Source organism: Plecotus auritus (genome assembly GCF_963455305.1).
Source record: "Plecotus auritus genome assembly, chromosome: 9".
In the NCBI taxonomy this organism is placed as follows: Eukaryota; Metazoa; Chordata; class Mammalia; order Chiroptera; family Vespertilionidae; genus Plecotus; species Plecotus auritus.
Window position 1 is genome coordinate 147,530,631 of NC_137783.1, and position 24,708 is coordinate 147,555,338.

The window sequence follows — 24,708 nt, forward strand, 5'->3', positions numbered from 1 at the left end:
AATATTAGAATGCTGTTTGTCTTAGGACCATAAATATAATTTGGCATTTAGTTCTTCATTGCACTGAAGGAGAAGTTGTTAGTTTTGGTTGGCAAATAATCATGCTATTTGATTATGCACAAAATAAAGGTTGCAAATCAGATAGTACACACAGTTGCACTTCCACTATGGTCTCACTACTTTCGGTAGTTTGTTTCTGAAAACTTCCTCACACTTAAATCATGAACCATCTTCTCTTTCACCTCATTGTAAAGAGAGCTGCCTTCCTTTCTTGCCTATGCAAACAAAAAACTGACGAAGTTATTCCCTGCTTTATTAGAATTGCTGTAATAGTTATACTTAAACTTACTCCCATGTAAAGGCTGTCAAGTTATATCTTAGAAAATAAAATATTCATTGACATGCTAGCATATTGGTGCATCATTTTAGTTTTCCCTACCTTTCATTAAAAATCTAAGTTTATTTTTATATTTTTTTTTTCTAAAAATCAAAGTTTAAATAGATGACATTCAGTCTCATTTTAGTCTTTTGGTTTTATTATTGTAAGGTTGAACAACTTCAAATTGTATTCTATATATTGCTTTGTATATTTACCAAATATATCTTGATAGTGCAGTAGTTCCAAAATAATCAGTAATATGGATAAAAAGTTGTAGAAGACATAGCTCTAATGGCCAAGAAATATAGATATGAACAAGTGACCAGCTTGAGAGGAAGATGTGAAAAGAAGAAGAGGGGGAGAATAAAGAGAAGAACCTATAGATTAAAAGAGACTTAAGAAGCACATTAACCAATTGCAATTATGGACCTTATTTGGATTCCTATTCCAATAAACTGTCAAAATCATGTAAGATCATAAAATGTGAACACTGACACTGCACATTTGATGATGTTAAGGAAACATGGGTCTGTGTGGTTATATTTAATGTCCTTATCTTTTAGCCAAACATACTGAAATCTTCTATATATATAAAAGCCTAAGCAACCATTCAACCGGTAGCTATGATGCGCACTGACTGCCAGGAGACAGACGCTCAACACACAGGCATGGAAACATGGAACTAGACCGATGAATCTCAGAGGGAAGGGGGGAGGGCAGGAAGAGATTAACCAAAGATCTTATATGCATACTAGAGGCCCAGTGCACGGATTTGTGCACGGGTGGGGTCCCTCAGCCTGGCCTGTGGGGATGGGCCCGAAACTGATAGTCCAACATCTCCCAAGGAGTCCTGGATTGCGAGAGGGTGCAGGCCAGGCCGAGGGACCCCACCAGTGCACGAATCTGTGCACCAGGTCTCTAGTTTATAAAGTGATATGATGTCTGAAATTTGCTGGGGTTGGGACCAAGGAATGGGTAGGAGTATAGGTGATACAAGATTGACCATGAGCTGAGAGTTGTTGAAACTGGATTAAGTATGTGGGAGTTCAGTATTCTGTTCTCCCCATTTTTTATATATGTTTGAAATTTTCCACAATAAGCTATAAAAGATGTTGAAGTTTTCAAAAGCATTAGGGAAGTTCAATTTCTAATTTGTCTACAGTCTATGTTAATTCATAAAGTTACTTCATCAAATTTTATATTTTTAAGGAGTACCTCTTAAGGTACAAACCACACTCCTATTAACTTGTAATTATGGACATTCTTACTGTTTAATACTTTCTTATGTAAACACTATAATGTCATATCATTTAAATTCTTATGTTTTATGAAGTTTTATACACAAGAATTATAAATCAACTCATGTAAGAGAGGTCAATACTTAACAGCAATACACCATCTAATAACTCAGTTTTAGACACAAAAGGTTATACAAAAAGGTTTTATTAAGTACAGTTTAATATTTAGAAGAACATTCAAAATTACAAATGTGATTGGGTCTTTAGGATGCATAATTCTTAAAATACACACGTTATATACAGACATTAGAAATTCAGTCTCCAAAATATTCAATAAAGATGTCTGGGTGACACTTATAGAACTGACCTAGCAATTTTTTCTTCTCTTTGGCAGACAGTTTTGGATCCTTATCAATAGTTTTTAATAAATTCAATAGCTCATCCTTGGTTGTCTTCTGTGTATGGTCCGAATAATCACTTTGATCAATTCTCTCACAAAAAGTATATCCTTAAATATTAAAAGTAAAAAGTTCAGTTAATCTATTCTTTAGATTTAACTATAAAAATCAAGCACTATTTTTATATTTAATCCCCATTTTGTAAAATGCACAGAAGATGCTAAGCACTGCCAACTTTCTAACCCTGGTCAATCTGCATTTGACTATAAGGAAGCTCTTTGCTAAGTCTGAGGAGGTTGTTTAAAGTTTAGTTGAAATTAGGTACAATTACTTACAATAAAACACTTTCAAGTAAATAGTAAGAATTTATCTTTGGAAGATCATGAAAATAATATTTCTCAGATTACCTGTGCCTGTGTTTGGATCTCTTCCCTTCTGAATGGCCATGAGCTTAACGCTGACAATTTTATGTAGAGTTCCAGGGATCTTAAAAAAAAAGAAGAAGGAAGAAAAAGGAGGAGGAGGAGGAGGAGGAAGTAGGAAGGAGAAGGAAGAGGAAGAAGAAGGAGGAGAAAGAAGAAGGAGAAGGAGAAAGAAGGAGGAAGAAGGAGGAGGAGGAGGAAGGAGGAGGAGAAGCAAGAAGAAAGAAGAGGAGGAGAAGGAGGAGACATTGGACATTATTCAAATGCATTTTAATCTAGTGACCTATTACATAAACTCAAATGAACTACTTTCAGAGTTTTACCTTAAAGACATCTTTTTGATGATCCATTAAAAAGAGTACCAGAAGATCAGTTTTGCCTTTAGATAAATTTTTATTGTCAACAACAGCTTTTGAGAATATCCTTTTCACAACCATTCGGTTGTCACTCTATAAAAATAAAACAACACATACCTAATGGCATATATTTAAAAATTCAATATAAAAGGCAAATGTTAAATATTAATAACTATTATCCTATTTCAGTATGCTGATGATGGAATAATGTGACACGTGGGTCCTATAAGTATTAAGGATACCGAATACAATGAACATTTAGACAAAAGACTTACTTCTTTCTGTAATTTAAATTCAGAAGGATGTGCTGCAACAGCCATGAAATACAGTAGTCTTCTAAACTCTTCTCTGTTCTGGGAATCCAGAAGCTTTAGAAAGAGCTGAGTAGCTTCTAATGCTATTTCAGTCTTCCCATTCACTTTAGCCAAAAGAAAAGTGCTTTTAATTTTGACCAAATATGACTATATTAAAGGGAACAATATTCAAGGTAAAGCTTAAGCTAAACAGTAAACATATTCAAAATAATTTTCAAAAGCAAAACAAAACAAAACAAAACAAAAAGACTAGGAATTATAATGAATGGCCAATATCATCAAGGAAGCCAATTCTCGAATTGGCAACTAATATCCTAAATCTTTATCATGTATTATTCTTAGGATGTTAAATCTAAGTCTTGGCTTTGTATATAAATTCCCAGCCTGGCCGAAACCGGTTTGGCTCAGTGGATAGAGCGTTGGCCTGCGGACTGAAGGGTCCCGGGTTCGATTCCGGTCAAGGGCATGTACCTTGGTTGCGGGCACATCCCCAGTGGGAGGTGTGCAGGAGGCAGCTGATCGATGTTTCTCTCTCATCGATGTTTCTAGCTCTCTGTCCCTCTCCCTTCCTCTCTGTAAAATATCAATAAAATATATTTTAAAAAAAAATTCCCAGCCTGTTTTTCATCAATTCAGTACATTTTGAGGGCACACTATAGGTACAGTACTGATGTATCCAAGCCCACCTGAGAAAAATAGCCTGGTATATTGGTAGAGGGACAAAGCAGGAGTCCCATTTTGAAAAGACTGAAGGGGAATAATGGTGGTACTAGTGTTCCTTTCTAAAGAAGAGAACTGCTACTCTATGCTTAATGAACTTCCAGCAAATGAGAGTGGCATTCTGTGGCCACTAGAAATTGTAGTCACTTCAGAACTTATCAAAGCCTCTTTCCAAATGATCCTAGATGTTTTGAAATAAACATACAATCCAGATCCACTCCTAGCTTGACATTGTACCACTCCGATTAATTTTGAGGACAATTTTTTTCTTGTTTTCCAAAATACAAATTCTAGTATCCAGTAAGATTCTTACTTACCTAAGAGCTCTGCAATTCCATTATGAACATCACATAAGTGATTTAACAGAGGTTCCCTACTACTGTAATATTTGCCAATGGCATTAAACAGAAGTTCTTTCACTAAGTCTATTCTATCTGGTTGCTCAGGAAAGTTTCTGCTTATGTCCACCACCATCTGGTCTGGAAGGTATTCCAAGCAGTCAGTTGCTGCAGAGAGCCACTCATCTTCCCTATGTGGGGAAAAAAAGAACCATTTCAAAAAGCAAAAAGTAACAAATATACACACAATACCCAATTTACTAGCTATTTCAAGTTTGCCACCAGGATAAACATCACACTTAGGTAAAGATTAAGTGTAATTCTTTTTAATATATAGCGAGGTCATGTATCACATAAAAAGTTCAGCTTATTATATGTCTTCTTTTTCTTACCTTTTTAAAAAGTGAAAATGGAAGCTATCCAGTACAATACAGAGCTGAAAAGGACATTGAAATTCAAACTCTATTCTTTACATTTACAGTGGAGGCACAGAAACTCTTAAGTTACTTGCTCAAGGTCCCAGGCAGGACTAGATCCCAGATCTGATTCCTAGACCACTATTTTTCTAATATAGTGTTCCTTACTTCAGAGCTCTATATATGATGTCATCTCTCACTTTGGCTAGGAGAGAATAGAGGAAGATAAGGTAGGGTTTCAGAATAATAAAATATTAATTACTATTTCTAAGAAAATACCAGCTGAGTGACTTCAGAAAAAGGCTGTATTTCAAGACATAAAATAACTTTTAATATTTGATTTGTTAAAAATATTCATGTACTCTACTGCTATAGACTCAGAACAACTATATCTACCACCCAGGTGCATTATCATGGGCAGGTCACTTCACCTCTCTGGGCATCAGTTTCATCAAGTTTATAATAAGAAGCAGCGAGATGATCTTTAAGGTTACTTCTAACACAATTGCTGATTCTGTATTTAAATTTAAGGTCATAATGTTTTCACGTTACTTTAGATTGTAGAAATGTAATTTAAATTCCTGTAGAATAAGTTCCCATTATACATGCAGAGTTCAATAACTAGTAAGTTGGGATTAATTTTTACATGTAAGGTTTTAAGTTAGCTTTTGACATTCAACTATTTATTAATAGTTCACTGGAATGTAGATCCAGTGAAGTACTAAACATGTTAAGTTGTATTTCTTTCTAACATTTCCATCTTTCTAACTATGCTGGAACACTATCTGCTAAGGCAAAATTATTAAAAATTAAATGAGCTTAAAATACAAGATTTTAACCTTTAGTAATTATCTTTAGGAGAGGAGCTTCAAAGTTATAAGGAATATAGCACTCTGCTTTAAGGGAAAAAAATCATAATTTCCTTAACTTGAAGTTAATTTAAGCCTTTAAACCTTAAGATTTATATTCAGAAGAATGGAAGAGGTGAGAACAAGAGTTACTTTCATTATTTTTATTTAACAAAACTAGTTAATTTAAAAATGCATATTTAACAGGTATTCTAGAGGCATATAAAAGCACATGTGGAGCCTTAGCTGGGTACCTCAGTTGGTTAGAGCATTGTCCCAATACACCAAGGTTGCAATATGATCCCTGATCAGGGCACATATAAGAAACAACCAATGCATGCATAAAGAAGTGGAACAACAAGTCAATGTCTCTCTCTCCCTTCTCTCTTTCTCTCTTCCTCTCTCTCCAAAATCAATAAATTTAAAAAAAAAATTAAGCATCTGTGGTCAAAAGATTCTAAGAATTTGCCAAATCTGTTCATTTTTTTCCAGGTTTCTTTGAAGACCAGACACCCCTAAGACACCAAACAGACCTACTAAGAAGATGGAGCATAATCATTTTCTTCACTTGATGTACAAGTAAGTTATATGTGAAACAAAAATGAATATGAAAAATAATGAAATATAAATCTCTTTCTAATTTTGACCACAGTGATTTTGTTACTTTCCCAAATACTGATAATATCAACTGACAATGCATATCTGATTCCATGGACAGAAGAATTCAAAAGATTATCTTAAAACAATTATCTATAACCAACCTACAAGCACACTCAAATTATTACATGTATTTCCACATACTGAGAGTCACCATAAGCCTTGAGAATCCCTCGATCCAGGTAGTTACTATTGTTGACCAAGTCAGGCTGCCTCTTAGGTTGAGAAACTTTAGGTACAACCTCTTGCTGTTTGAGTAAGGAGTCAAGAAGTGGAAGGTCTACAAGTTGTAGTAGACGTGCAATTGTTTCTTCTTGCCAAACTTCATTAATAACTACACAGGGAAAATGACAGGCCGAAAAGTAACAATAGTTACTAAATATTCACCATGATATTTGTCTAGGCAGGTCTAAGCTAATAAATTTGTGGCAAAAAAAGAGAGAGAGAGAGAGAGAGAGAAATAGTCAACCTTATTAAGTGATTTCTGAAAACAATTCAATATTTGTTTAAAGTGTAGGAGAACAGACTTTGGACAACAGGAATTCTTTTCATTCTTGTACTATAAAAAGCAATATGGCAGAGATAAGAAATCAAGTCATAAAGTATGTTAATAAGGACTTTGGAAGAAAGAATGGTTCATTCAATCTGAAAACTCATTTGAAACTCTTGGCTACAGATTATTTCACTCAAGGTTTCCACAACTAGGATGGGGGAGGGAAGGTGGAAATCAGTCATGAAATTATATTCCATTGCCACAGAAAAGGAAGAATATAAGAATTCTGTTACTCTTTTAATGGAATTTTCAAATTTTTACTTAATCTAATAAAATCTTAGGGAAATAAATATCTGAGAGCATATTTTAAATAAAAATCTGCATGCGAAACATTTCAGATTTGAACCTCTGCCAGCTGACAGGACAAAAGTCAGTGTTCAAGAATTGCAACACTGATCTATTTGTTAAAGATAATAGACCTCTGTTAAAACTTAATATAAACAGTTTTAATACACAGTGCACTCTTTCTTTGTGCTGTGAATATTTAAATTCTAAAAAAGGTTAAGATTGAAACATTTTTAAATAACTTTATTTGAAATTAGCCTTCTGCTTCTTACTTGCATCATCTTTAGCTTACCTTGTGGAGACAAAGCTGCAGAGATATTTACATGAGGGGAGTTAGCAGGCTTTAAACTCAGATTTTCCCACAGGTCCTCTAAACTTGCTGATTTGATATCAGATGATCTAAATAATGCATCTGTATACCTAAAATGAATTTATTTCATAAATTAATGTTTATTAGTAAGCCCACAGAAATATTTTAGTATTTGAGAGCCAAGAGTTTCCAGAAAGTTTATGTATTTGAGTAAAAACACAATACATGCAAATTCTAAGAGCAGAATAAAATACAAAACATCCCACCTTTTTTATTAGGCCTAAATATACATACTCTAAATTCTCCTTTGAACATTTAGATTTAAGTAATTCAGTGACTAAAATGTTAGTCTGAATTTTGAAACAAACTTCTTTATGCTTAACTAGAAGCCCAGTGCGCGAAATCATGCAGCCCCCCCCCCCCACATGCGCCTCACCGTGCTCGCAGCCCTCCACACCCGAGCGCATGTCACTGCGCACGCAACTTCCTGGTGACCAGTCTTTGGTCGTTACGGCATTATGACCACTGGGTTTTTGTTATATAGATGTTTTTTATCAGTTGTCTCTATTTCTGGGGCATTCTTTGGTAGACAGTGCTAATCATTTTCCAAATACAGATCTACCATCCTTTATCCACAATTCTGAAACCCAAAAAGCTTGGAAAAAATCTAAAGTTTATTCAGAACTCATATGATGACAAAACTTGTTTTGAGACTATCATAGTTTTTATTTATCCCAGTTAGTATGAATGTTTTGTTTACTACAAAAACACTAATCAGTTGATTAAAGATCCTTCTAGAGGTGTTATCTAATATATATGTACAAAATACCTTTCTAAAATCTCCTAAGTTCCAAATTCCTAAATGAATCAGTCAGGTCCCCAGAGGTTTAAGATAAAGCATATGGACCTGCATCTGGAAAATGTTGACTTGGCCTACCTCACCCTCATATTTCCTTCCCACATATAGCGGTAAGTTTTATTATGTTTTAAATATATAGTTTTAAAATATTTGAAAGTCAATACACTAAACTTGTGTCAGCTCTGAATTATAAGAGCTTCAATGAACTCTGCACGGTTCAGGTGAGGGGAATAAAAGGAAAAAGTTTTTTGTTTTTTTATAACAAATAATTCAGTTCATTATGTACTTATCACCTGCATTCATTTCAGTCACTGGGTTTTACAGTTCTGTCCCACAGTCTCCCTTTAAATGTCTCCCTCATCTTCACCACGGCCGTTTGCTTCACCCTCATCTGTAGACTGCAATATTGCAATAGATTCCAAATAGCTCTCCCCATTAGGCTGACCGTACAGCTGCCAGGATGACCTTTCTAAAATGCAATCTCATCCTGCTTAAAATCTTTCTGTGGCTTCTCAAAACTGTATGACCAGGCATAAACTCCTTAATATGTCATATAAAACCTGTGCATTCTGGCTCCCACCTGCCTTTCATACTTCACATCTACCATTTTGTGGAATCTAGTAATACCTTGCCTGCCTGCTTTCACCTTCTCTGTTCTCATACCATTTTGTGGATAAGCTCTCTAACATTTTTTACACTATAATTGTAACTTGAAGCAGAAAAATCAGTTTGTTGATTGTTCATATTTTATATTTAGCAGAAACAAACAAGAATCCTAAGAGATAGCAAAAATAAAAAGTTCACTCTACTTGATCAAATTTATCCACAGACCCAGATTTTAGCCTAATTTACTAATTCAAAGGAAACATAAAGCCAGTCAGCATCTTATTAAAAAGTAGACAAAATCCTGCCAGTATGCCCATGCTAACCTTATATTATATACTAACCTAGAAGATGAATGTAGTTTATTCTCTTTGCCAAATTGACTGTCTTGTTTGGGTATTGTTGTGAATCTATAAAGGCTGCAACTACTATCTTCAAATGTAGGTTTTTTGTCTTTTCTAAAGACTTTGGTTGGAACTGCTTCAAATACTTTGTAGTCCATAAGTGCTTGACACACTCTTACTACTTTGGCCCGAGGAATATCTACATCACCAAAATATTTATTCTGAATTAGGTGAGAAAAAATGACATCGACAGCTTCTGAACCAACAAAGCAGTCATTGTGTCTTTTTAAATGGTGCCTTCTTTTTTTCACCTCCACTTGTGTTTGAAGAGTGTTTATAATGCTACTCCATACATATGTGGCTCCAAATGGTTTCTGGGCCACACTGAAACCTGCAATGGAAAAAAATCACAGAGTAACCTTATTTATTTATGATAAGGTCTAAGCAATCCTTAAGCAAAAAGTGGCAATTTCTAAAGTTATTAAAAGGAACAATTATGAAGTCAGCTTCTTATTGAAATATCAAATTATTAGTAACAATTCATTTAAAAATGTAATGCCTACTAGATGCTAAACACTGTCCTATGTAACTAGGATACAACAGTGAACAAAATAAAGTCCCTGTTCTCACAGACATATACTTTATGGGAAGATACAGACAATACAAATATGTTAGATCAATGCTAAGAAGAAAACTAAAGCTAGGTTAGGAAGAAAATGCTATTTTAGATGGACATCAGGAAACACCTTTCTAACAATGTGATTTCTGAGCAGAAACCTGAGTTTCTGGACACCATTTAAAAACCAGGAAGCTATAAAGAAATTTAAAATAAAAAATAAAATAAAATGTAAAAAAAAATAATAAAAAAAAAACACAAACAAACCAGGAAGCAGCCCAGCTGTTGTTGCTCAGTGGTTGAGCGTTGACCCATGAACCAGGAGATCACCAGTTTGATTCCCAGTCAGGGCACATGCCTGGGTTATGGGCTCGATCTCCAGTAGAGGCCATGCAGTAGGTAGCCAATCGATGATGTTTCTCTCTCATCAAAGTTTCTATCTCTCCATTCTCTCTCCCTTCCTCTATAAAAACAACAAAATACCACAACAACAACAGAAAGCAAGCTGTGCATATATTGGGGGAAAGAGCAGAGAAAACAGAAAGAGCAAAGGCCTTGAGAAGTAGAAGCATGGCTTGTGTGGGTGACAAAGGGAGAGAACAGTAGGAAGTGAGATCAGAGAGGAGTCGAAATAGGATTTGGGGTTCGGGGTTTGCAGATCAAGTAGGACCTTGTGGCACTTACCAATTATGTGCAAAGAACTCTATTAAGTGCATAAATGATCTAATCTTCATAGCAACCCTATGAGGGAGATATCATTTCTTTTTAAAAGATGGAAAACAAATTCACAGAGGTTAAAGGTAATTCCAGACATTATAAGAGGTGGTACTGGATTTGGCTCATGTTCTATATAATTTTAAAGCATTTATCAATCAGATAGATAGATAGAGATATAGTTATAGATACAAACACATGGTTGTTGCATCGGTATAACAGTAAGGAATATGGGGAATTGTAATTAAAGAAACTACTGCTAGAAATTACATTCCTGACTTCTTAGATAAAATAGAATATGGAAGGTGAAAGCAAAAATAAGTTCCTGAAGGACATGAAAACTCCACTTAATGCAGTAGAATCATAAATTTTAAGTGGGTCATTTGGAATTCATCTTTTGTGTTGCAATTAATATAATGAGTGTAGTCATTATATATAAGCCTAAGCGACTATTATGACCAGACGACTGGGTGACCAGCCGGTAGCTATGATGTGTACTGACCACCAGGGAGCCGATGCTCAACGCAGGAACTGCCCCCTGGTGGTCAGTGCGCTCCCACAGCCAATTTCCTGTAGCCGGCCAACCTCTCGTGGTCCCTCCCCTGGCCGGTTGGCCCCGATCACTGGCCAACCCGAGGGACCCCACCCGTGCACGAAATCGTGCACTGGGGCTCTAGTTATACTATAATTTTGTAGCTACTAGAAATGTTAACATCTTTACCATGAAAATTACTAACATAAAAACACACATATACATAAAGCCTTTGACTGCTTATTTGTAGATTTTCAATACCAAAAGCTGATGGATAATTTTCTATCTACCTATTATTATGATGTTATTTTAAATAATCACTGATTGTTTTTGATTATCAAAATTCTACTTTAAAATTCAAGATACTTTATAATCTAGTAATAAACAAAGAAGGAAGAAATGTATTCCAGTTTTCCAAATACCATGTGAGCAGTTTTAAGAATGAAATTATAGAGAATCAACTAGATAAATCAAATTGGAACTAGATTTAATGCTGGTACAGTATTTAGTCTCTACTGAATAGAGCCAGAATCAGGCACTTGATGGAATCTCAAAATATGTCCAGGTCACTCATGGTATCCAGGACTCAGGAGCAGCTGTACTGTTTACAGCCACAATGACTAAACAGAAGGAGTATTAGCCATTACTATGCTTAACTTCCTAAAGTACTAGAGATTATAGCAAAGATTTAAATGAACTTAATGTCTGCTTTTTAGTCTTCTTCATATCTTCATTGTATTATTAATAGCTAATATTTAGTACTTACAATATGGCAAGCTCTGCCTTCTCTCATTTAATCCTGATAAACTTCTCTGAAATAGTCATTAACAATCTTATTCTGAGGTAATTAAGGCTTAGTGAATTAAACAAACTTGCCCTCAGTTTTATGATAGTAAATATATACTAGTTTTTCCTAGTACTTAAATATAATTAAAGCAAGCCACCAATCAATGTCACCCCAATAAATTCTTTTTTAAAATATTTTTATATTTTAAAATATATTTTTATTGATTTCAGAGAGGTAGAGGGAGAGATAGAAACATCAATGATGAGAGAGAATCATTGACTGACTGGCTCCTTCACACCCCCTACTGGGGATCGAGCCTACAACCTGGGCATGTGCCCCTGACCAGAATTGAACCAGGGACCTTTCAGTCCACAAGTTGACGCTCTATCCACAGAGCTAAACCGGCTAGGGCCCCAATAAATTCAATAAAAAGTAAGCCACCAGATAGTTTTAGCATTAAATTCATTGAAGAATTGGATTAAGTGAAAGAACTTTAAGTGAGCCAGTAAGAACAGGAGAAACAAAACATACAACTTTAAGATTTGTGAACCCTTAACTAAGTTATTTAAAAACACTTAGTAGTTAGCACTCCTAAAATAAGGCAGGATATCATAAATTCTATAATATGTCCTATCCACAGTACACAGGGGTAAGACAGGAATGGAAAATAAGCCAGATTCAATCTTGTAGAGATCAAATTGCCTTTTAAGTACCAGTGAAACAGACTTCTGGTTGAGTGATAATATTAATGATGAAACACATAAGTCAGCTGAGCTAAAAGATAAGGCTGAGTCACTTATTAATTTGAGATCAATAAGACAACGGAAGTGGGTGCGAGGTAGGGGATACACAGCCTCAATGACGTGGAAAAGGCTAATCTGCACAAGGGAATTAAGAAGTAAATAATAAATTTCCTTATATTAACTTGCTGCTTAAATATGGGAGATCAGGAAGTTTTGCAGGTTGGATAACACAGTATAAAAGATTAAAGAACAGGTTAGAGCAGGATAGTAGGCACCTGTGAGCCACACAATCTTTTCAGAGTCCTCTAGGCATGATACAATTCAGCCCTTTCAGGTCCCCTCTGTTCTCACTGGCCATTAATCCCCAACCTTTGCATAATGAGATAGTTCCCCTCAAGCATTGCCACCCATAGGCCCAAACTAGCTCATGTTCATACAGATACTTTAATACACAATATATCCTGGATTTAACAAGTAAATGTGCCAAAACCCACACCAGGGTAACCTGTTTTTTTAATGCTGACTTCACCAGTCAAACACAGATTCCCCAACATGCTATTTTATTTTTTTTTATTTTTATTTTTTTATTTTTTTATATATTTTATTGATTTTTTACAGAGAGGAAGGGAGAGGGATAGAGAGCTAGAAACATCGATGAGAGAGAAACATCAATCAGCTGCCTCCTGCACACCTCCCACTGGGGATGTGCCCTCAACCAAGGTACGTGCCCTTGACCGGAATCGAACCTGGGACCCTTCAGTCCGCAGGCCGACGCTCTATCCACTGAGCCAAACCGGTTTCGGCCCCAACATGCTATTTTAAAACTTCTTATTTATCACCATCTAATAGCTGAAATGAACATTGGTATAGCAGACCATGTCCAGTAAGATGAATTATTGTGATTTCTAAACAGAATTCAAGAAATCAGAAGTACATAATGAATGCTTTGTAAGCCCAGCAACCAGAATTGAAGCTTTAGTTTATCCTCAAACCTCATGTGTATGTGAGCTGGAAAATTCTTTAAAATTTATACTGTTTACATCTTTTTTTAAAATATATTTTTATTGATTTTAGAGAAGGGAGAGGGAGAGAGCGATAGAAACGACAATGATAAGAGAGAATCATTGATTAGCTGCCTCCTGCATATCCCCCACTGGGGATCGAGCCCGCAACCCAGGCATATGCCCTTGACCGGAATCGAACCTGGGACCCTTCAGTCCGCAGGCTGATGCTCAATCCACTGAGCCAAACCAGCACTGTTTACATCTTGATGCTTCCTTATTTATGTTTGGTCTAATGTGTTCTAAAATCATCATTACCAAAGATTCAAAGAGTCTGCAGACCAGCTGCGATCACCCTGAATAAAAGGTTTACCTCTTGGTTGGTTTCTTCATTTAATGCTACAAGAGTTGAGTGCTATGTTTAATGCTGGCTTCAGATCTAAACTGCTGATTATAGGATTTTAGAGACTGAAATTATACCTCTCCATTTAGATACAGATATTGAACTCCAAATACAACATAGCAAGAAATGAAGCATACAAGAAATTTTACCCTATCAGATAAAAAGCTTTTTGGAAGGTGGCCTAACAAGAGGCTCCGAAATTGTTTTAAATCAGATCTGTAACATACTACACATGTTTTTAAACACTATATCAATCTAGGATAGTTAATATTCATTTTTTATTTTTTTTAAATATATATTTTATTGATTTTTTACAGCGAGGAAAGGAGAGGGACAGAGAGTTAGAAACATCGATGAGAGACATCGCTTCTCGGCCTTTTGGCTAAGATCAAGTGTAGAAACATCGATGAGAGAGAAACATCGATCAGCTACCTCCTGCACACCTCCTACTGGGGATGTGCCCGCAACCCAGGTACATGCCCTTGACCAGAATCGAACCTGGGACCCTTCAGTCCGCAGACTGACGCTCTATCCACTGAGCCAAACCGATCAGGGCAATATTCATTTTTTAAGCAGTCTCACCTTTATTTGCTTGAAAACAATAGCCATTTTTCAAAAGCAAAGACCTGCCCTTTTATGTATTTGAAGTCTACCAAAAAGAATTACCAATAATAAAAAAGTTAAGCTTCTAATATTGAACTCTGATATATATTTGTAATACAACATATAACCATCTTCACTTCTAAAAATTCACACTAAATAATCAAGCTATTACTATAATAGTTCCTAAAAATCAAGTCATAAGGCAGACATGTCAGGAAATTACACTTACTCAAGAGTTACAAGGGGATAATCAACATCAACTATGATCTGTGCAGTCAGCATTAACTGTGGTCCTGCTAGCAAAACCTACTTAAGGACTAAAACACTTATATAATAATTGAAATAGTGAGTTTATGTTAACTCCTTAGATCAATATACACATTATAAAATTGGATCCCATGGCCCTGGCCAGGTAGCTCAGTTGCTTAGAGCATTTTTCTGATATGCCAAGGTTGCAGGTTCAATCCCTGTTGGGACACATACAAGAAGCAACCAATGAATACATGGAACAGACTGACAAATGTCAGAGGGGAGTGGGGTGGAGGGGACTGGATAAAGGAAGGTGAGGGGATTAGCTAAAGAACATATGTGCATAGGACACAGAAAATAGTATGGTGAGGGCTAAGGGAAGGGGTGATGGGGGCTGGGTGGAAGTGGGCAAGGGTGGGGGAATGGAAGATCTACAATAGTGTCAACAATAAAAAATTTTTTTAAAAAAGAAGTCCTGGCCAGTGTTGTTCAGTTGGTTGGAGCGTTTGGGGAGGGCGGGCAGACGATCTTTTTTGTTGTTATTGTTAATCCTCACCCGAGGATATTTTTCTCCATTGATTTTAAGAGAGAGTAGAAGGGAGGGGGAGAGATAGAGAGAAACATAAATTGGTTGCCACACGTGCCCTGACCAGGGCCTAGGATCCAGCCTGCAACCAAGGTATCAGAATCGAACCTGTGACCCTTCAGTTCGAGGGCCGACGCTCTAATCACTGAGTGAAACTGGCTAGGGCTTTCACATCTTGTTTCTCACATCATTGTTTCTCTCTTTCTCTATCTCCTCCTTCCTCTCTCTAAAATTAGTTTTAAAAAATAGAAGCAACCAATAAATGCAAAAATAGGTGGAACAACAAATCAATGCTTGTTTCTCTCTCAAATCAACCAATAAAAATAAATAAAATTGGATCCCAATGTAATATAAACATACAGAATTACTAAAATATGCTAAAAATGAACATGTAATAATTTTATTTTCATTTTCAGGCATTAAACTACACCCTTACCACCCACCAAATGCAGACAGCTCATGGTAGGCAGTTTCCACAAAATTTTATTTTTTAATCCTCACCCGAAGATATTTTTTCCATTGACTTTTTTTTTTTTAAGAGAGAGTTGGGGTGGGGGCGGGGAGAGAAACAAACATCCATGTGAGAGACACATGGATTGGTTGCCTCCCACACGTGCCTTGACCGCCCTGCAACCGAGGTATGTGCCCTTGACTGGGAATCCAACCCAAGACCCTTCAGTCCGAGGGCCAACACTGTAACCATCGAGCAAACCCGGCCAGGACAGTTCCCACAAAATTTGAAGAATAGTGACCTGGTGCCTTATTTCTTTCAAATTTCCCTATAGTTTACAGAGATTCAAATTATTTAAATGCCTTATGAAGTGCTTCACATAATATAGTGGTTATTCAATACGTGTAAATTATTACCAACTTTTTAAAAGAAGGGTTAACACAGTGATTCACAGTGGGTGATTTTACTCCCCACTAGACATTTGACAATGTCTAAGAGACATTATGGTGTCACAAGGTGAGGAGGGGGGTTGCTACTGGCATCTAGTGGGTTGAGGGTCCAGAGATGCTGCTCAATACCCAATAATGCAGAGGGCCAGCCACCAAAACAAAGCAAATGTCAGTAGTGCCAAAGTTCAGAAACTTTTGGTTTATCAAATATGGTTCAGACTTGGAAACTTGTGTTAATGCAGTAGGTACAGTGCTAGGTTCTGTGAATACAAAGCATAAAATAACGCCATGGGTTTTGAAATCCCAGAGACGTGGGTTCCATTCTTGGCTCCATCATTTACTAAAATAATGCAATCTTGGACAAACTACCCAACTTTTTTTATTTCAAAGCAGAGTTAATTCCACTTCTCTCAGTTACTGTGAGGATTATTTGAAACAATGTATGTAAAGTGGCTAGCACAGTACACAGCAATTAGCAGAAAATAAAGGGGGGATACTGTCACAATCTAATAAAGCCTAATGAGACATGGACTCAGTGTAATATAATACCTTAGGTGGGATTCTGGAATAGAAAAAAAAAGACAGTAGGCAAAAACTGAGGAAATCTGAGTGTGGGCTTAGTTAATAATAATGTATCAATATTGGTTCACTAATTGTGACAAATACACTATACCAGTGGTCGGCAAACTGCGGCTCGCGAGCCGCAGTTTGCCGCTCTGTTAACTAATGAGTTTGTTGATCACTGACCTGGACTCTCAATTCCAATAATTACAGGCTGTTGTTGTTCCTTGTGATTAAGCCCCTATCCCAGTGGTTGACAAACTCATTAGTCAACAGAGTGGCAAACCGCGGCTCGCGAGCCGCATGTGGCTCGCAAGCCGCAGTTTGCCGACCACTGTACTATACTAATGTCAGATGTAAATAATAAGGGAAACTGAGTGAAGGACATATGGGAACTTTTTTGTAAATCTAAGTCTATTCTAAAATTTTAAATATTCAAAAAGTAAAAAGACATCTAAAAATCCTCTGCTTAAAATATTTTCTCACACACACACAAAGTAAAAAGAAAAGTGACAGTATCTTTCTTCCTTTTCCTTTCTCTGAACTAATAGGACACAATCTCTATCCTCAAAGGACACAGTCCCTGCTCTACCTATTCATACCACCTGGATGATGATGTCAAGCTCTGAACAGTATTCAATTAAATAAAGGCCAGGAGCAGATGTGAGGACAAGATGTGAAACATGCCAGAGGATTTAACTCTTCATCAGAAAATATAAGAATTCTAAATCGTTTAAGATTTAAGAGAATTTTATTTAAGGATTTTTTTTTCAAAAGATGTTTTAAAACATTACTTAGAGAATTTGTCAAGACAAAGAAAAAGGACTATATTAGATACTAACCAAATCCTGACAATAGATGAAGGTAGAGAACTGTGTTCTGAGTGTTAAAACTGGGCAGCTGTGATTGAGTGGGGAAAAATTCCTGTACACTGATTCCAGTATTGCAACACTTTTATTGGTTTGGGAGTCCAAAGTTTGTTTTCCTCTTATATGGCATTAGAGTTGTCATGCAGAAGACTGAGATTGCCTCTGAAAAGAAGGCTGCAAGCAGGTCAAGTATGTAAAATAAATCTCTACTAATAAGAACAATTTAAAAATATGTTAAGAGAACTATCAACAAAAGTAGGCATTGGCCACTGCTTTAATTCATACAGATTAATGAGATAGCATATGGGAAGTACTTTGAGCTCCCTGGAAAAGTGATACCAGGTGAATTCAAAGAATTAAGTTACAGTATAAAGGGATAGCAGGATAACATACCACTTTCTTGTTTGTCTATATTAAAAGACAAATATCTTTGAAATACTTACTAAAAGTTAACATACAGACTTTTCTACATAAATCAGGTCCCTAGTCGTACAGCCCCTTTAAGGTATGGCAGAGTTATTAATCGGTAGAGAAACAAACATGCGAAGCTGCTTGCCAGAGCACACAGAAAGGGAATGGCAAGGAACCAGGAACGGAGGCTCCTATTACTGTGCTTACTGGGACTGGGACAAGGCAACTAAAGGGTGGAAGAGGTAGGTTGCTAACAAATGCTCACAGGTAGGGTGCGACCATAGCAAGCAAAGCAAATGAGAAAAGGCAGTGGGCCCTTTTCTGCCCACTGCATCTGGTGTGCAGAGAACAGTGGTCTTGTCCTTGGGTTCAAATCCACTAAGCAGAACTTCAACTCTTCTTTCTGAAAGTCATCTACTTAAATTTGAACACATATTCCCTTACACCATCTAAGAATCTGTTCACAAAAGCCCAAAGCTTAGAATTGGTATTTCAGTTGTTGGAGAAAATAGGATGCCATATTTTTAATTATGTAAAATTTGGGACTTTCTTTCACTCAGAAAGTGAGCCTAAAGATTTCTCATGACTATTTCCAGTATCATTTGATTTTAAATTCTTAAATGAAAATGATGAAAAGTATTTTCCTTCTCTTCACAATGTAAAACAAGAAAAAATTCTGAATGTAGATATCATGTGCTTTTCTGAATCCTTTAAATTGGACCGGAATAGGTCATTATTATGATTGTTCTTAGAAAAGTACAGAAGAAAATCAGTTCTTAATACAATTTGTCATTAACTTTTGAAGATTAAAAGAAACATTACTAATGACCCAACTCAATTTACTGACCACTGTCACCTGGTCAGCATTTTACAAATGAAAAGCTGTTTGTCAAGATAGGAACCAATTCCTCTAACACCCCACACTGCAGCCACAGAAAGGGGGGAAAGTTGCAACTTATCTAAAAAAGGGGGGGGGGGAGCCAAGTGTTATCTTAACTATATTTACTGAGTTATAGGTATGCTAGAATCGGAATTTTGTAACTGATCATCCGATTCCGTTCATTTGGACATTTAAAGAAACCAAGATATTAAGCAAAGTGCCCCCAAAGATATGATCAAACTGGTGGCAGAATTCACCAGCGTCTTTCCTAATGTCATGCAACCATTAAAAAAAGTAAAAAAAAAACACCTGTATTCATTGAAATATTCCTTATCCAGAAAGTGTATCCCGCGCGAGAACAGTAGCCTCAGCTCACCTGCCCGCCCGGTGACCCTTACCCTCCCGGGACAGGGTCCTCAGCACCTACCGGGAGGCCTCTGCGCCGGACTGGGGAGAGCGGAGAGGTTCAGTGCCGCCGCCTTCTCCCGCACCGTGGCCATGATCGTAGCTACCGGGACACCAGCTCCTTAGTCCGCTGCGCCGTGAAGTGGGAGCCCGCTGCTGCCAGTTAATTGGTCCGAGACGAGGCGGGGCTCCCACCAGGCCCCGCCTCCGACGGAGGACTGGCCCGCCCCACCCCAGCCACCACGCGCCCACACCGCCGGTCACGTGCCTGGCGGGGCCGCGAGTAATCAGCCTCCCTGAGCACGAGGAAAAGGTGCGGGCCCCACCCTCAAGGACAACGCCAGGTAGAAAGTCTTTCAGTGCGTCCTGCCCTGTGGGTTCGCGCCGGCCCCCACGCGGCCCGCATCCCACAGCCGCTCGGCACCGTCCAAGCGCAGGCGAGGGGAAAGTGCCCGGGAGGCTCTGCCCAGCCGGGTGCAAACCACGTTCCCTCGTTGATGAGCTCAGACCCTTCGCTGTGCCTCAGCGTCCTCACCTGTGACGCGGCGGTAGTATTAGAACCCGCTTCTTGGTATTTTTTTATGAAGATTACACGAATTAATGTTCAGCGTTTTAGTAGTTGGGTCTGGAACATAAGTGCTTATTAAAATTATGTCATGGTAAAAAGAGCATCTAGTTTTTCACACATTCTCTCCATGTAAAGAACGAACAAATCTTTATCTGGCCCAGGAGAGCAACGTCTAGAGGTCACAATCAGGAGGGCATCTGGCTGGCCTTAGAGCTGGCGGCCCTGGCAATGGGTGCTGCCTCCAAAGTAACTGTGGGTCAGATGGGTGGGGACAGAGTTGGCTATGGAAAGGGAGTGAAGGCGAGGGAAGCTGGGAGGGGAGGACTGTTAAGGGCAAGTTGAAACCAGGGAATCCAGGGGTCCATTGTTGGGGTACCTCTGAAAGGATGAGTGATCTAAGAGAACAATACAACTGCCAGATATTTACCCATTATTTTAAATTTGGGTATTTTGCAATTATTTTAAACCTTTTGTACATATAATAAATGTCTTCTTGGAAGGAGGAAGCAGGTTATAAATTAGAATGGTATTTAAGTGGGAGTTCATTACTTTGCTTATTGGAAGAAGCTCTACATGTTGTTTCATAAAATACATACTAAGAAGCTGTGACCCTAGGGGCCTGAGTTTGGTGGGCAATTGCTCTTCCTAAGAATAAATTTTAGTAGATTGCTAATGGTTTAGCCCTTTTTTTTATGTGCTCTCTCCCCCTGGTGGTTATAAAACCTGGCCTCACTTCCCTTAAAGGAATTTCCTTTGTAATTTCTCTGTTGTTACTGCTCAGAGATAAGATACAATGTAGGATTAGTTTCCAGCACGCTTTAGGCCTGTTATCTTTAGTCTGTCCCAGGTTACATAACTACATGAACACACAAGTCCATCCTCACTACTTGGGAGAAAAAAAGCTCATCCTATTTCTGAAAACAAATCTTGATAAACACCAATGTTGGGTCTTTTGATAAGGTTGGTTACTTCAGTGACCATCTTGATAATTTATATCACCTATCAAAGAATTTTTACCAGCTTGTGCTGTATTTGTCTATCTCACCTGAAATGCTCTCTTTCCTCTTCTCTACCTAACCACATTCTATAAACCCAGAGGCCTAACTCAAATCCCGCCTTCTTTACTGGACATATATTTCCAGATTACCGTGATATATTTCATGGCATTTATCAAGTACCTTACTATTTGTATAGATAGATGCCACCTAATTTCAGCATACACATCTTGATTAACAAGATTGGAGAATGGTCCAGGGCAAGAAGCATATTTTAACCTTTCATATTTCTCGCAGTATCTGTAGTGTTGGGCACAGAGTAGATGTCTTGATTATCCCTATCAAAATACAGAGCTTTTGAAAAATATAGCTTCATACTTTTTAAAGTTGGTTAGGAACCTCTATTAAAAGGAACTCATAAAAAATTTCTCTCATCTCTAGCAAGTATCACAATCAGTTTATGACGTGAAAGAAAATTTCTCCCATCCCTTTCTGATCAATCAGTGTATTGCTACACAGCCTGCAGCCCTTTTTCTTTCTGTACTATAAAACAGTGGTATGTATCCAGGTGGCAGTTTTTACAGATATTTTCCCCACTTAAAGTGCTTTAAAATTATGTTTATTGGTTGTTTCAAATAAGTATGGCAAATCAATATTATGTTTAGTATAAACTTCACTTGATCTAAATTTCTCTAAGCCGGCCCTAGCTGGTTTGGCTCAGTGGATACAGCGTCGGCCTGTGGACTGAAGGGTCCCGGGTTCAGTTCTGGTCAAGGGTACATTCCCAGGTTGCAGTAGGGGGCGTGCAGGAGGCAGCCGATCAATGATTCTTTCTCATCACTGATGTTTCTAACACTCTCCCAACCTCCCTTTCTGAAATCAATAAAAACATTTTTTTAAATAAATAAATTTCTCTAAGCCAGTCAAAAGGTAGAAAACAGAACAGAAAGTTCACGTTTCACTCATCTGTTCTGGTGCAATTCTAAATTTAAAAGTTATAGCCTGGCTGGTGTGTCTCAGTGGTTGAGCACTGACCCATGCACCAAGAGGTCTCCAGTTCAATTTCTGATCAAGGCACATGCCCACGCTGGCGGCTCATTCCCCAGTATAGGGTGTGCAGGAGGCAGCCGATCCACGTTTCTCTCTCATTAAATGTTTCTCTCAACCTCTCCCTTTCCCTCTCTCTAAAATCAATCAAGACATATTTTTTAAAATATTATAAACAAACAGCCCTGGCTGGTTTGGCTCAGTGGATAGAGCGTCAGCCTGCGGACTCAGGGGTCCCGGGTTCGATTCCAGTCAAGGGCATGTACCTTGGTTGTGGGCACATCCCTGGTGGGGGGTGTGCAGGAGGCAGCTGATTGATGTTTCTCTCTCATCAATGTTTCTGGCTCTCTGTCCCTCTCCCTTCCTCTCTAAAAAATCAATAAAATATATATTTAAAAAAAAAAACAACCAACCATCACCTCTGGTTTCTCCAGCAATGTAAACCAATGATGAGTAAAAATCTTTTGGAGTTTTTGAAAATTTTAGTAAGGTGGTAATCTGCCATCTTTTTACTATTAAAACACTGAAAATGTGATTTTTAAATTTACACTTCAAATTTTGGCAAATCACATTTCAGGTTTATATTTTAACCAAGTTCACCCTACCAAAATTTGTAGTAGACTATTTGTGCTTAGGAAATTTATCCCATATTCATTCTCATTTCTTGATGGGGCCAAGTGTTGGGGGGAAATGAGGATACTAAAAAAGAAGGGAATTAAAACTTATTTTCTGGAAAGGATCTGATACATAATTGATAAATTTTGTGTGAACTGGTTAGTATTTTACCTTTCCCAGGGTTCTTTCCATTGTAATCTTAATTTATTTTTAAAATATATTTTTATTTATTTCAGAGAGGAAGGGAGAGGGAAAGAGAGATAGAAACATCAATGATGAGAGAGGATCATTGATAGGCTGCCTCCTACATGCTCTACACTGGGTATTGAGCCCACAGCCTGGGCATGTGCCCTGACCAGGAATTGAACCGTGACCTCCTGGTTCACAGGTCAACACTCAACCACTGAGCCATGCTGGCTAGGCATCATCATTTTAAACATTTACCACTGATAATTATAATGCAGAATGTCAGAGAACCACATTTTGAGAATTATACCTCATAAAGTTTCCTTTTACCTTGCATGATAACAAGTTCTCTTTTTTGCCTCATATATTCCAGAGTTAGAGCTAAAGAAGCCAGCAACCTGGATACACCAATGGGTACAGACAAAAGAGCCCCAACAAAAGCTTGCTCCCTCTAGTCAGCGAAGTATGAAGACTTCAAGGTAGGAGAACTTGTTTCTAGTCCTGGCTCGGTCATTAACAAATTGCAACTTGGTAGATACTCTCTCCAGCTCTTCATTATCAGCCAATAGCTAAGTCCAGCATTATGATTCCAAGTTGAATGGAGAAAGGAGTTGTGTTTAAAGCAGTTTACTTTTCATTGCTTAAAATAGAAATAATTGCATATTGGAGAATATTTGAAATTAAAGAAATGCATTTTAAAAATTCTACAATCCAGAAGTAATCACTGTTAACATTTGAGGCATTTAAACATTTTTTAAAATTTAAATTCTTTATTGTTTAAAGTATTACATGAGAATAGTCTTCTTTTTTTTCTCATTGATCTCTCCCCGGCTGCTCCCACCCCCTCAGCACATGCCCTCACCCCCCTACTGTCTGTGTCCATTGGTTATGCTCATATGCATGCATATAAGTCCTTAGGTTGATCTCTTACCTCCTCACCCCCCCATTTTCCCTCATAGGTTAGACCAGTGGTCGGCAGACTGTGGCTCATGAGCCGCGGTTTGCCACTCTGTTGACTAATGAGTTTGCCAACCACTGGGTTAGACAGTCTGTTCAATGCTTCTGTTTCTGGTTCTATTTTTATTCATCAGTTTATGTTGTTCATTATATTCCACAAATGAGTGAGATCATGTGATATTTATCTTTCTCTGACTGGCTTATTTCGCTTAGCATAATGCTGTCTAGTTTCATCCATGCTGTTGCAAATGGTAAGAATTCCTTCCTTTTTACAGCAGCGTAGTATTCCATTGTGTAGATGTACCACAGTTTTTTAATCCACTCACCTGCTGATGGGCACTTAGGCTGTTTCCAAATCTTAGCTATTGTAAATTATGCTGCTATGAGCATAGGGTTGCATATACCCTTTCTGATTGGTGTTTCTGTTTTCTTGGGATATATTCCTAGGAGTGGGATTACTGGGTCAAAGGGAAGTTCCATTTTTAATTTTTTCAGGAAACTCCATACTGTTTTCCATAGTGGCTGCACTAGTCTGCATTCCCACCAGCAGTGCAGGAGGGTTACTTTTTCTCTGCCTCCTCACCAACACTAAACATTTTTTAAAAACAATGCACATATTTTATCTGAGATCCTACTGTACGTAAAATTTTGCATTTGCATATTTTACTTAATGCTAGAACATATTACAAACCCATCATAAACATTTTATAGTCTACATACTCTTACTGTATAAATATATCAGCATTCACTTAACCATTTCATTATAAAATTTATAGGTTTTTTTCCAATAGAAATCATTTGCCTTTTGTGGCATTTATTATTTTTTTAATTTTAGTTATTTTATTTATTGGCTTGAGAGAGAGAGAGAGACCTCAATTTATTGTTCTACTTACTGTATTTATGCGTTCATTAGTTGCTTCTTGTATGTATTCTGACCAGAGATTGAACCCACAACTGAGGCATATCAGGACATATCTAACCAACTGAGCTACCCTGTAAATGCATGTTATTTTAATTTACATTTCTTTGGGACATTGACT

At 37.5% G+C, this 24,708-nt stretch overlaps 1 protein-coding gene across 1 annotated transcript; it reads right to left on the reverse strand.

Moving 5' to 3' along the window:
- Window positions 1-1,803: 1,803 nt before the first annotated feature.
- Window positions 1,804-19,484, reverse strand: DEPDC7 (DEP domain containing 7). Its single transcript, XM_080688688.1, has 9 exons — window positions 19,323-19,484; window positions 9,041-9,431; window positions 7,217-7,344; window positions 6,231-6,420; window positions 4,145-4,356; window positions 3,069-3,211; window positions 2,761-2,886; window positions 2,423-2,501; window positions 1,804-2,125 (listed from the first exon to the last, which is right to left on the reverse strand). Exons 1-9 carry the CDS (start codon window positions 19,393-19,395, stop codon window positions 1,932-1,934), a joined length of 1,536 nt encoding a protein of 511 aa, XP_080544814.1. The 5' UTR covers window positions 19,396-19,484; the 3' UTR covers window positions 1,804-1,931.
- Between the last annotated feature and the right edge of the window lie 5,224 nt (window positions 19,485-24,708).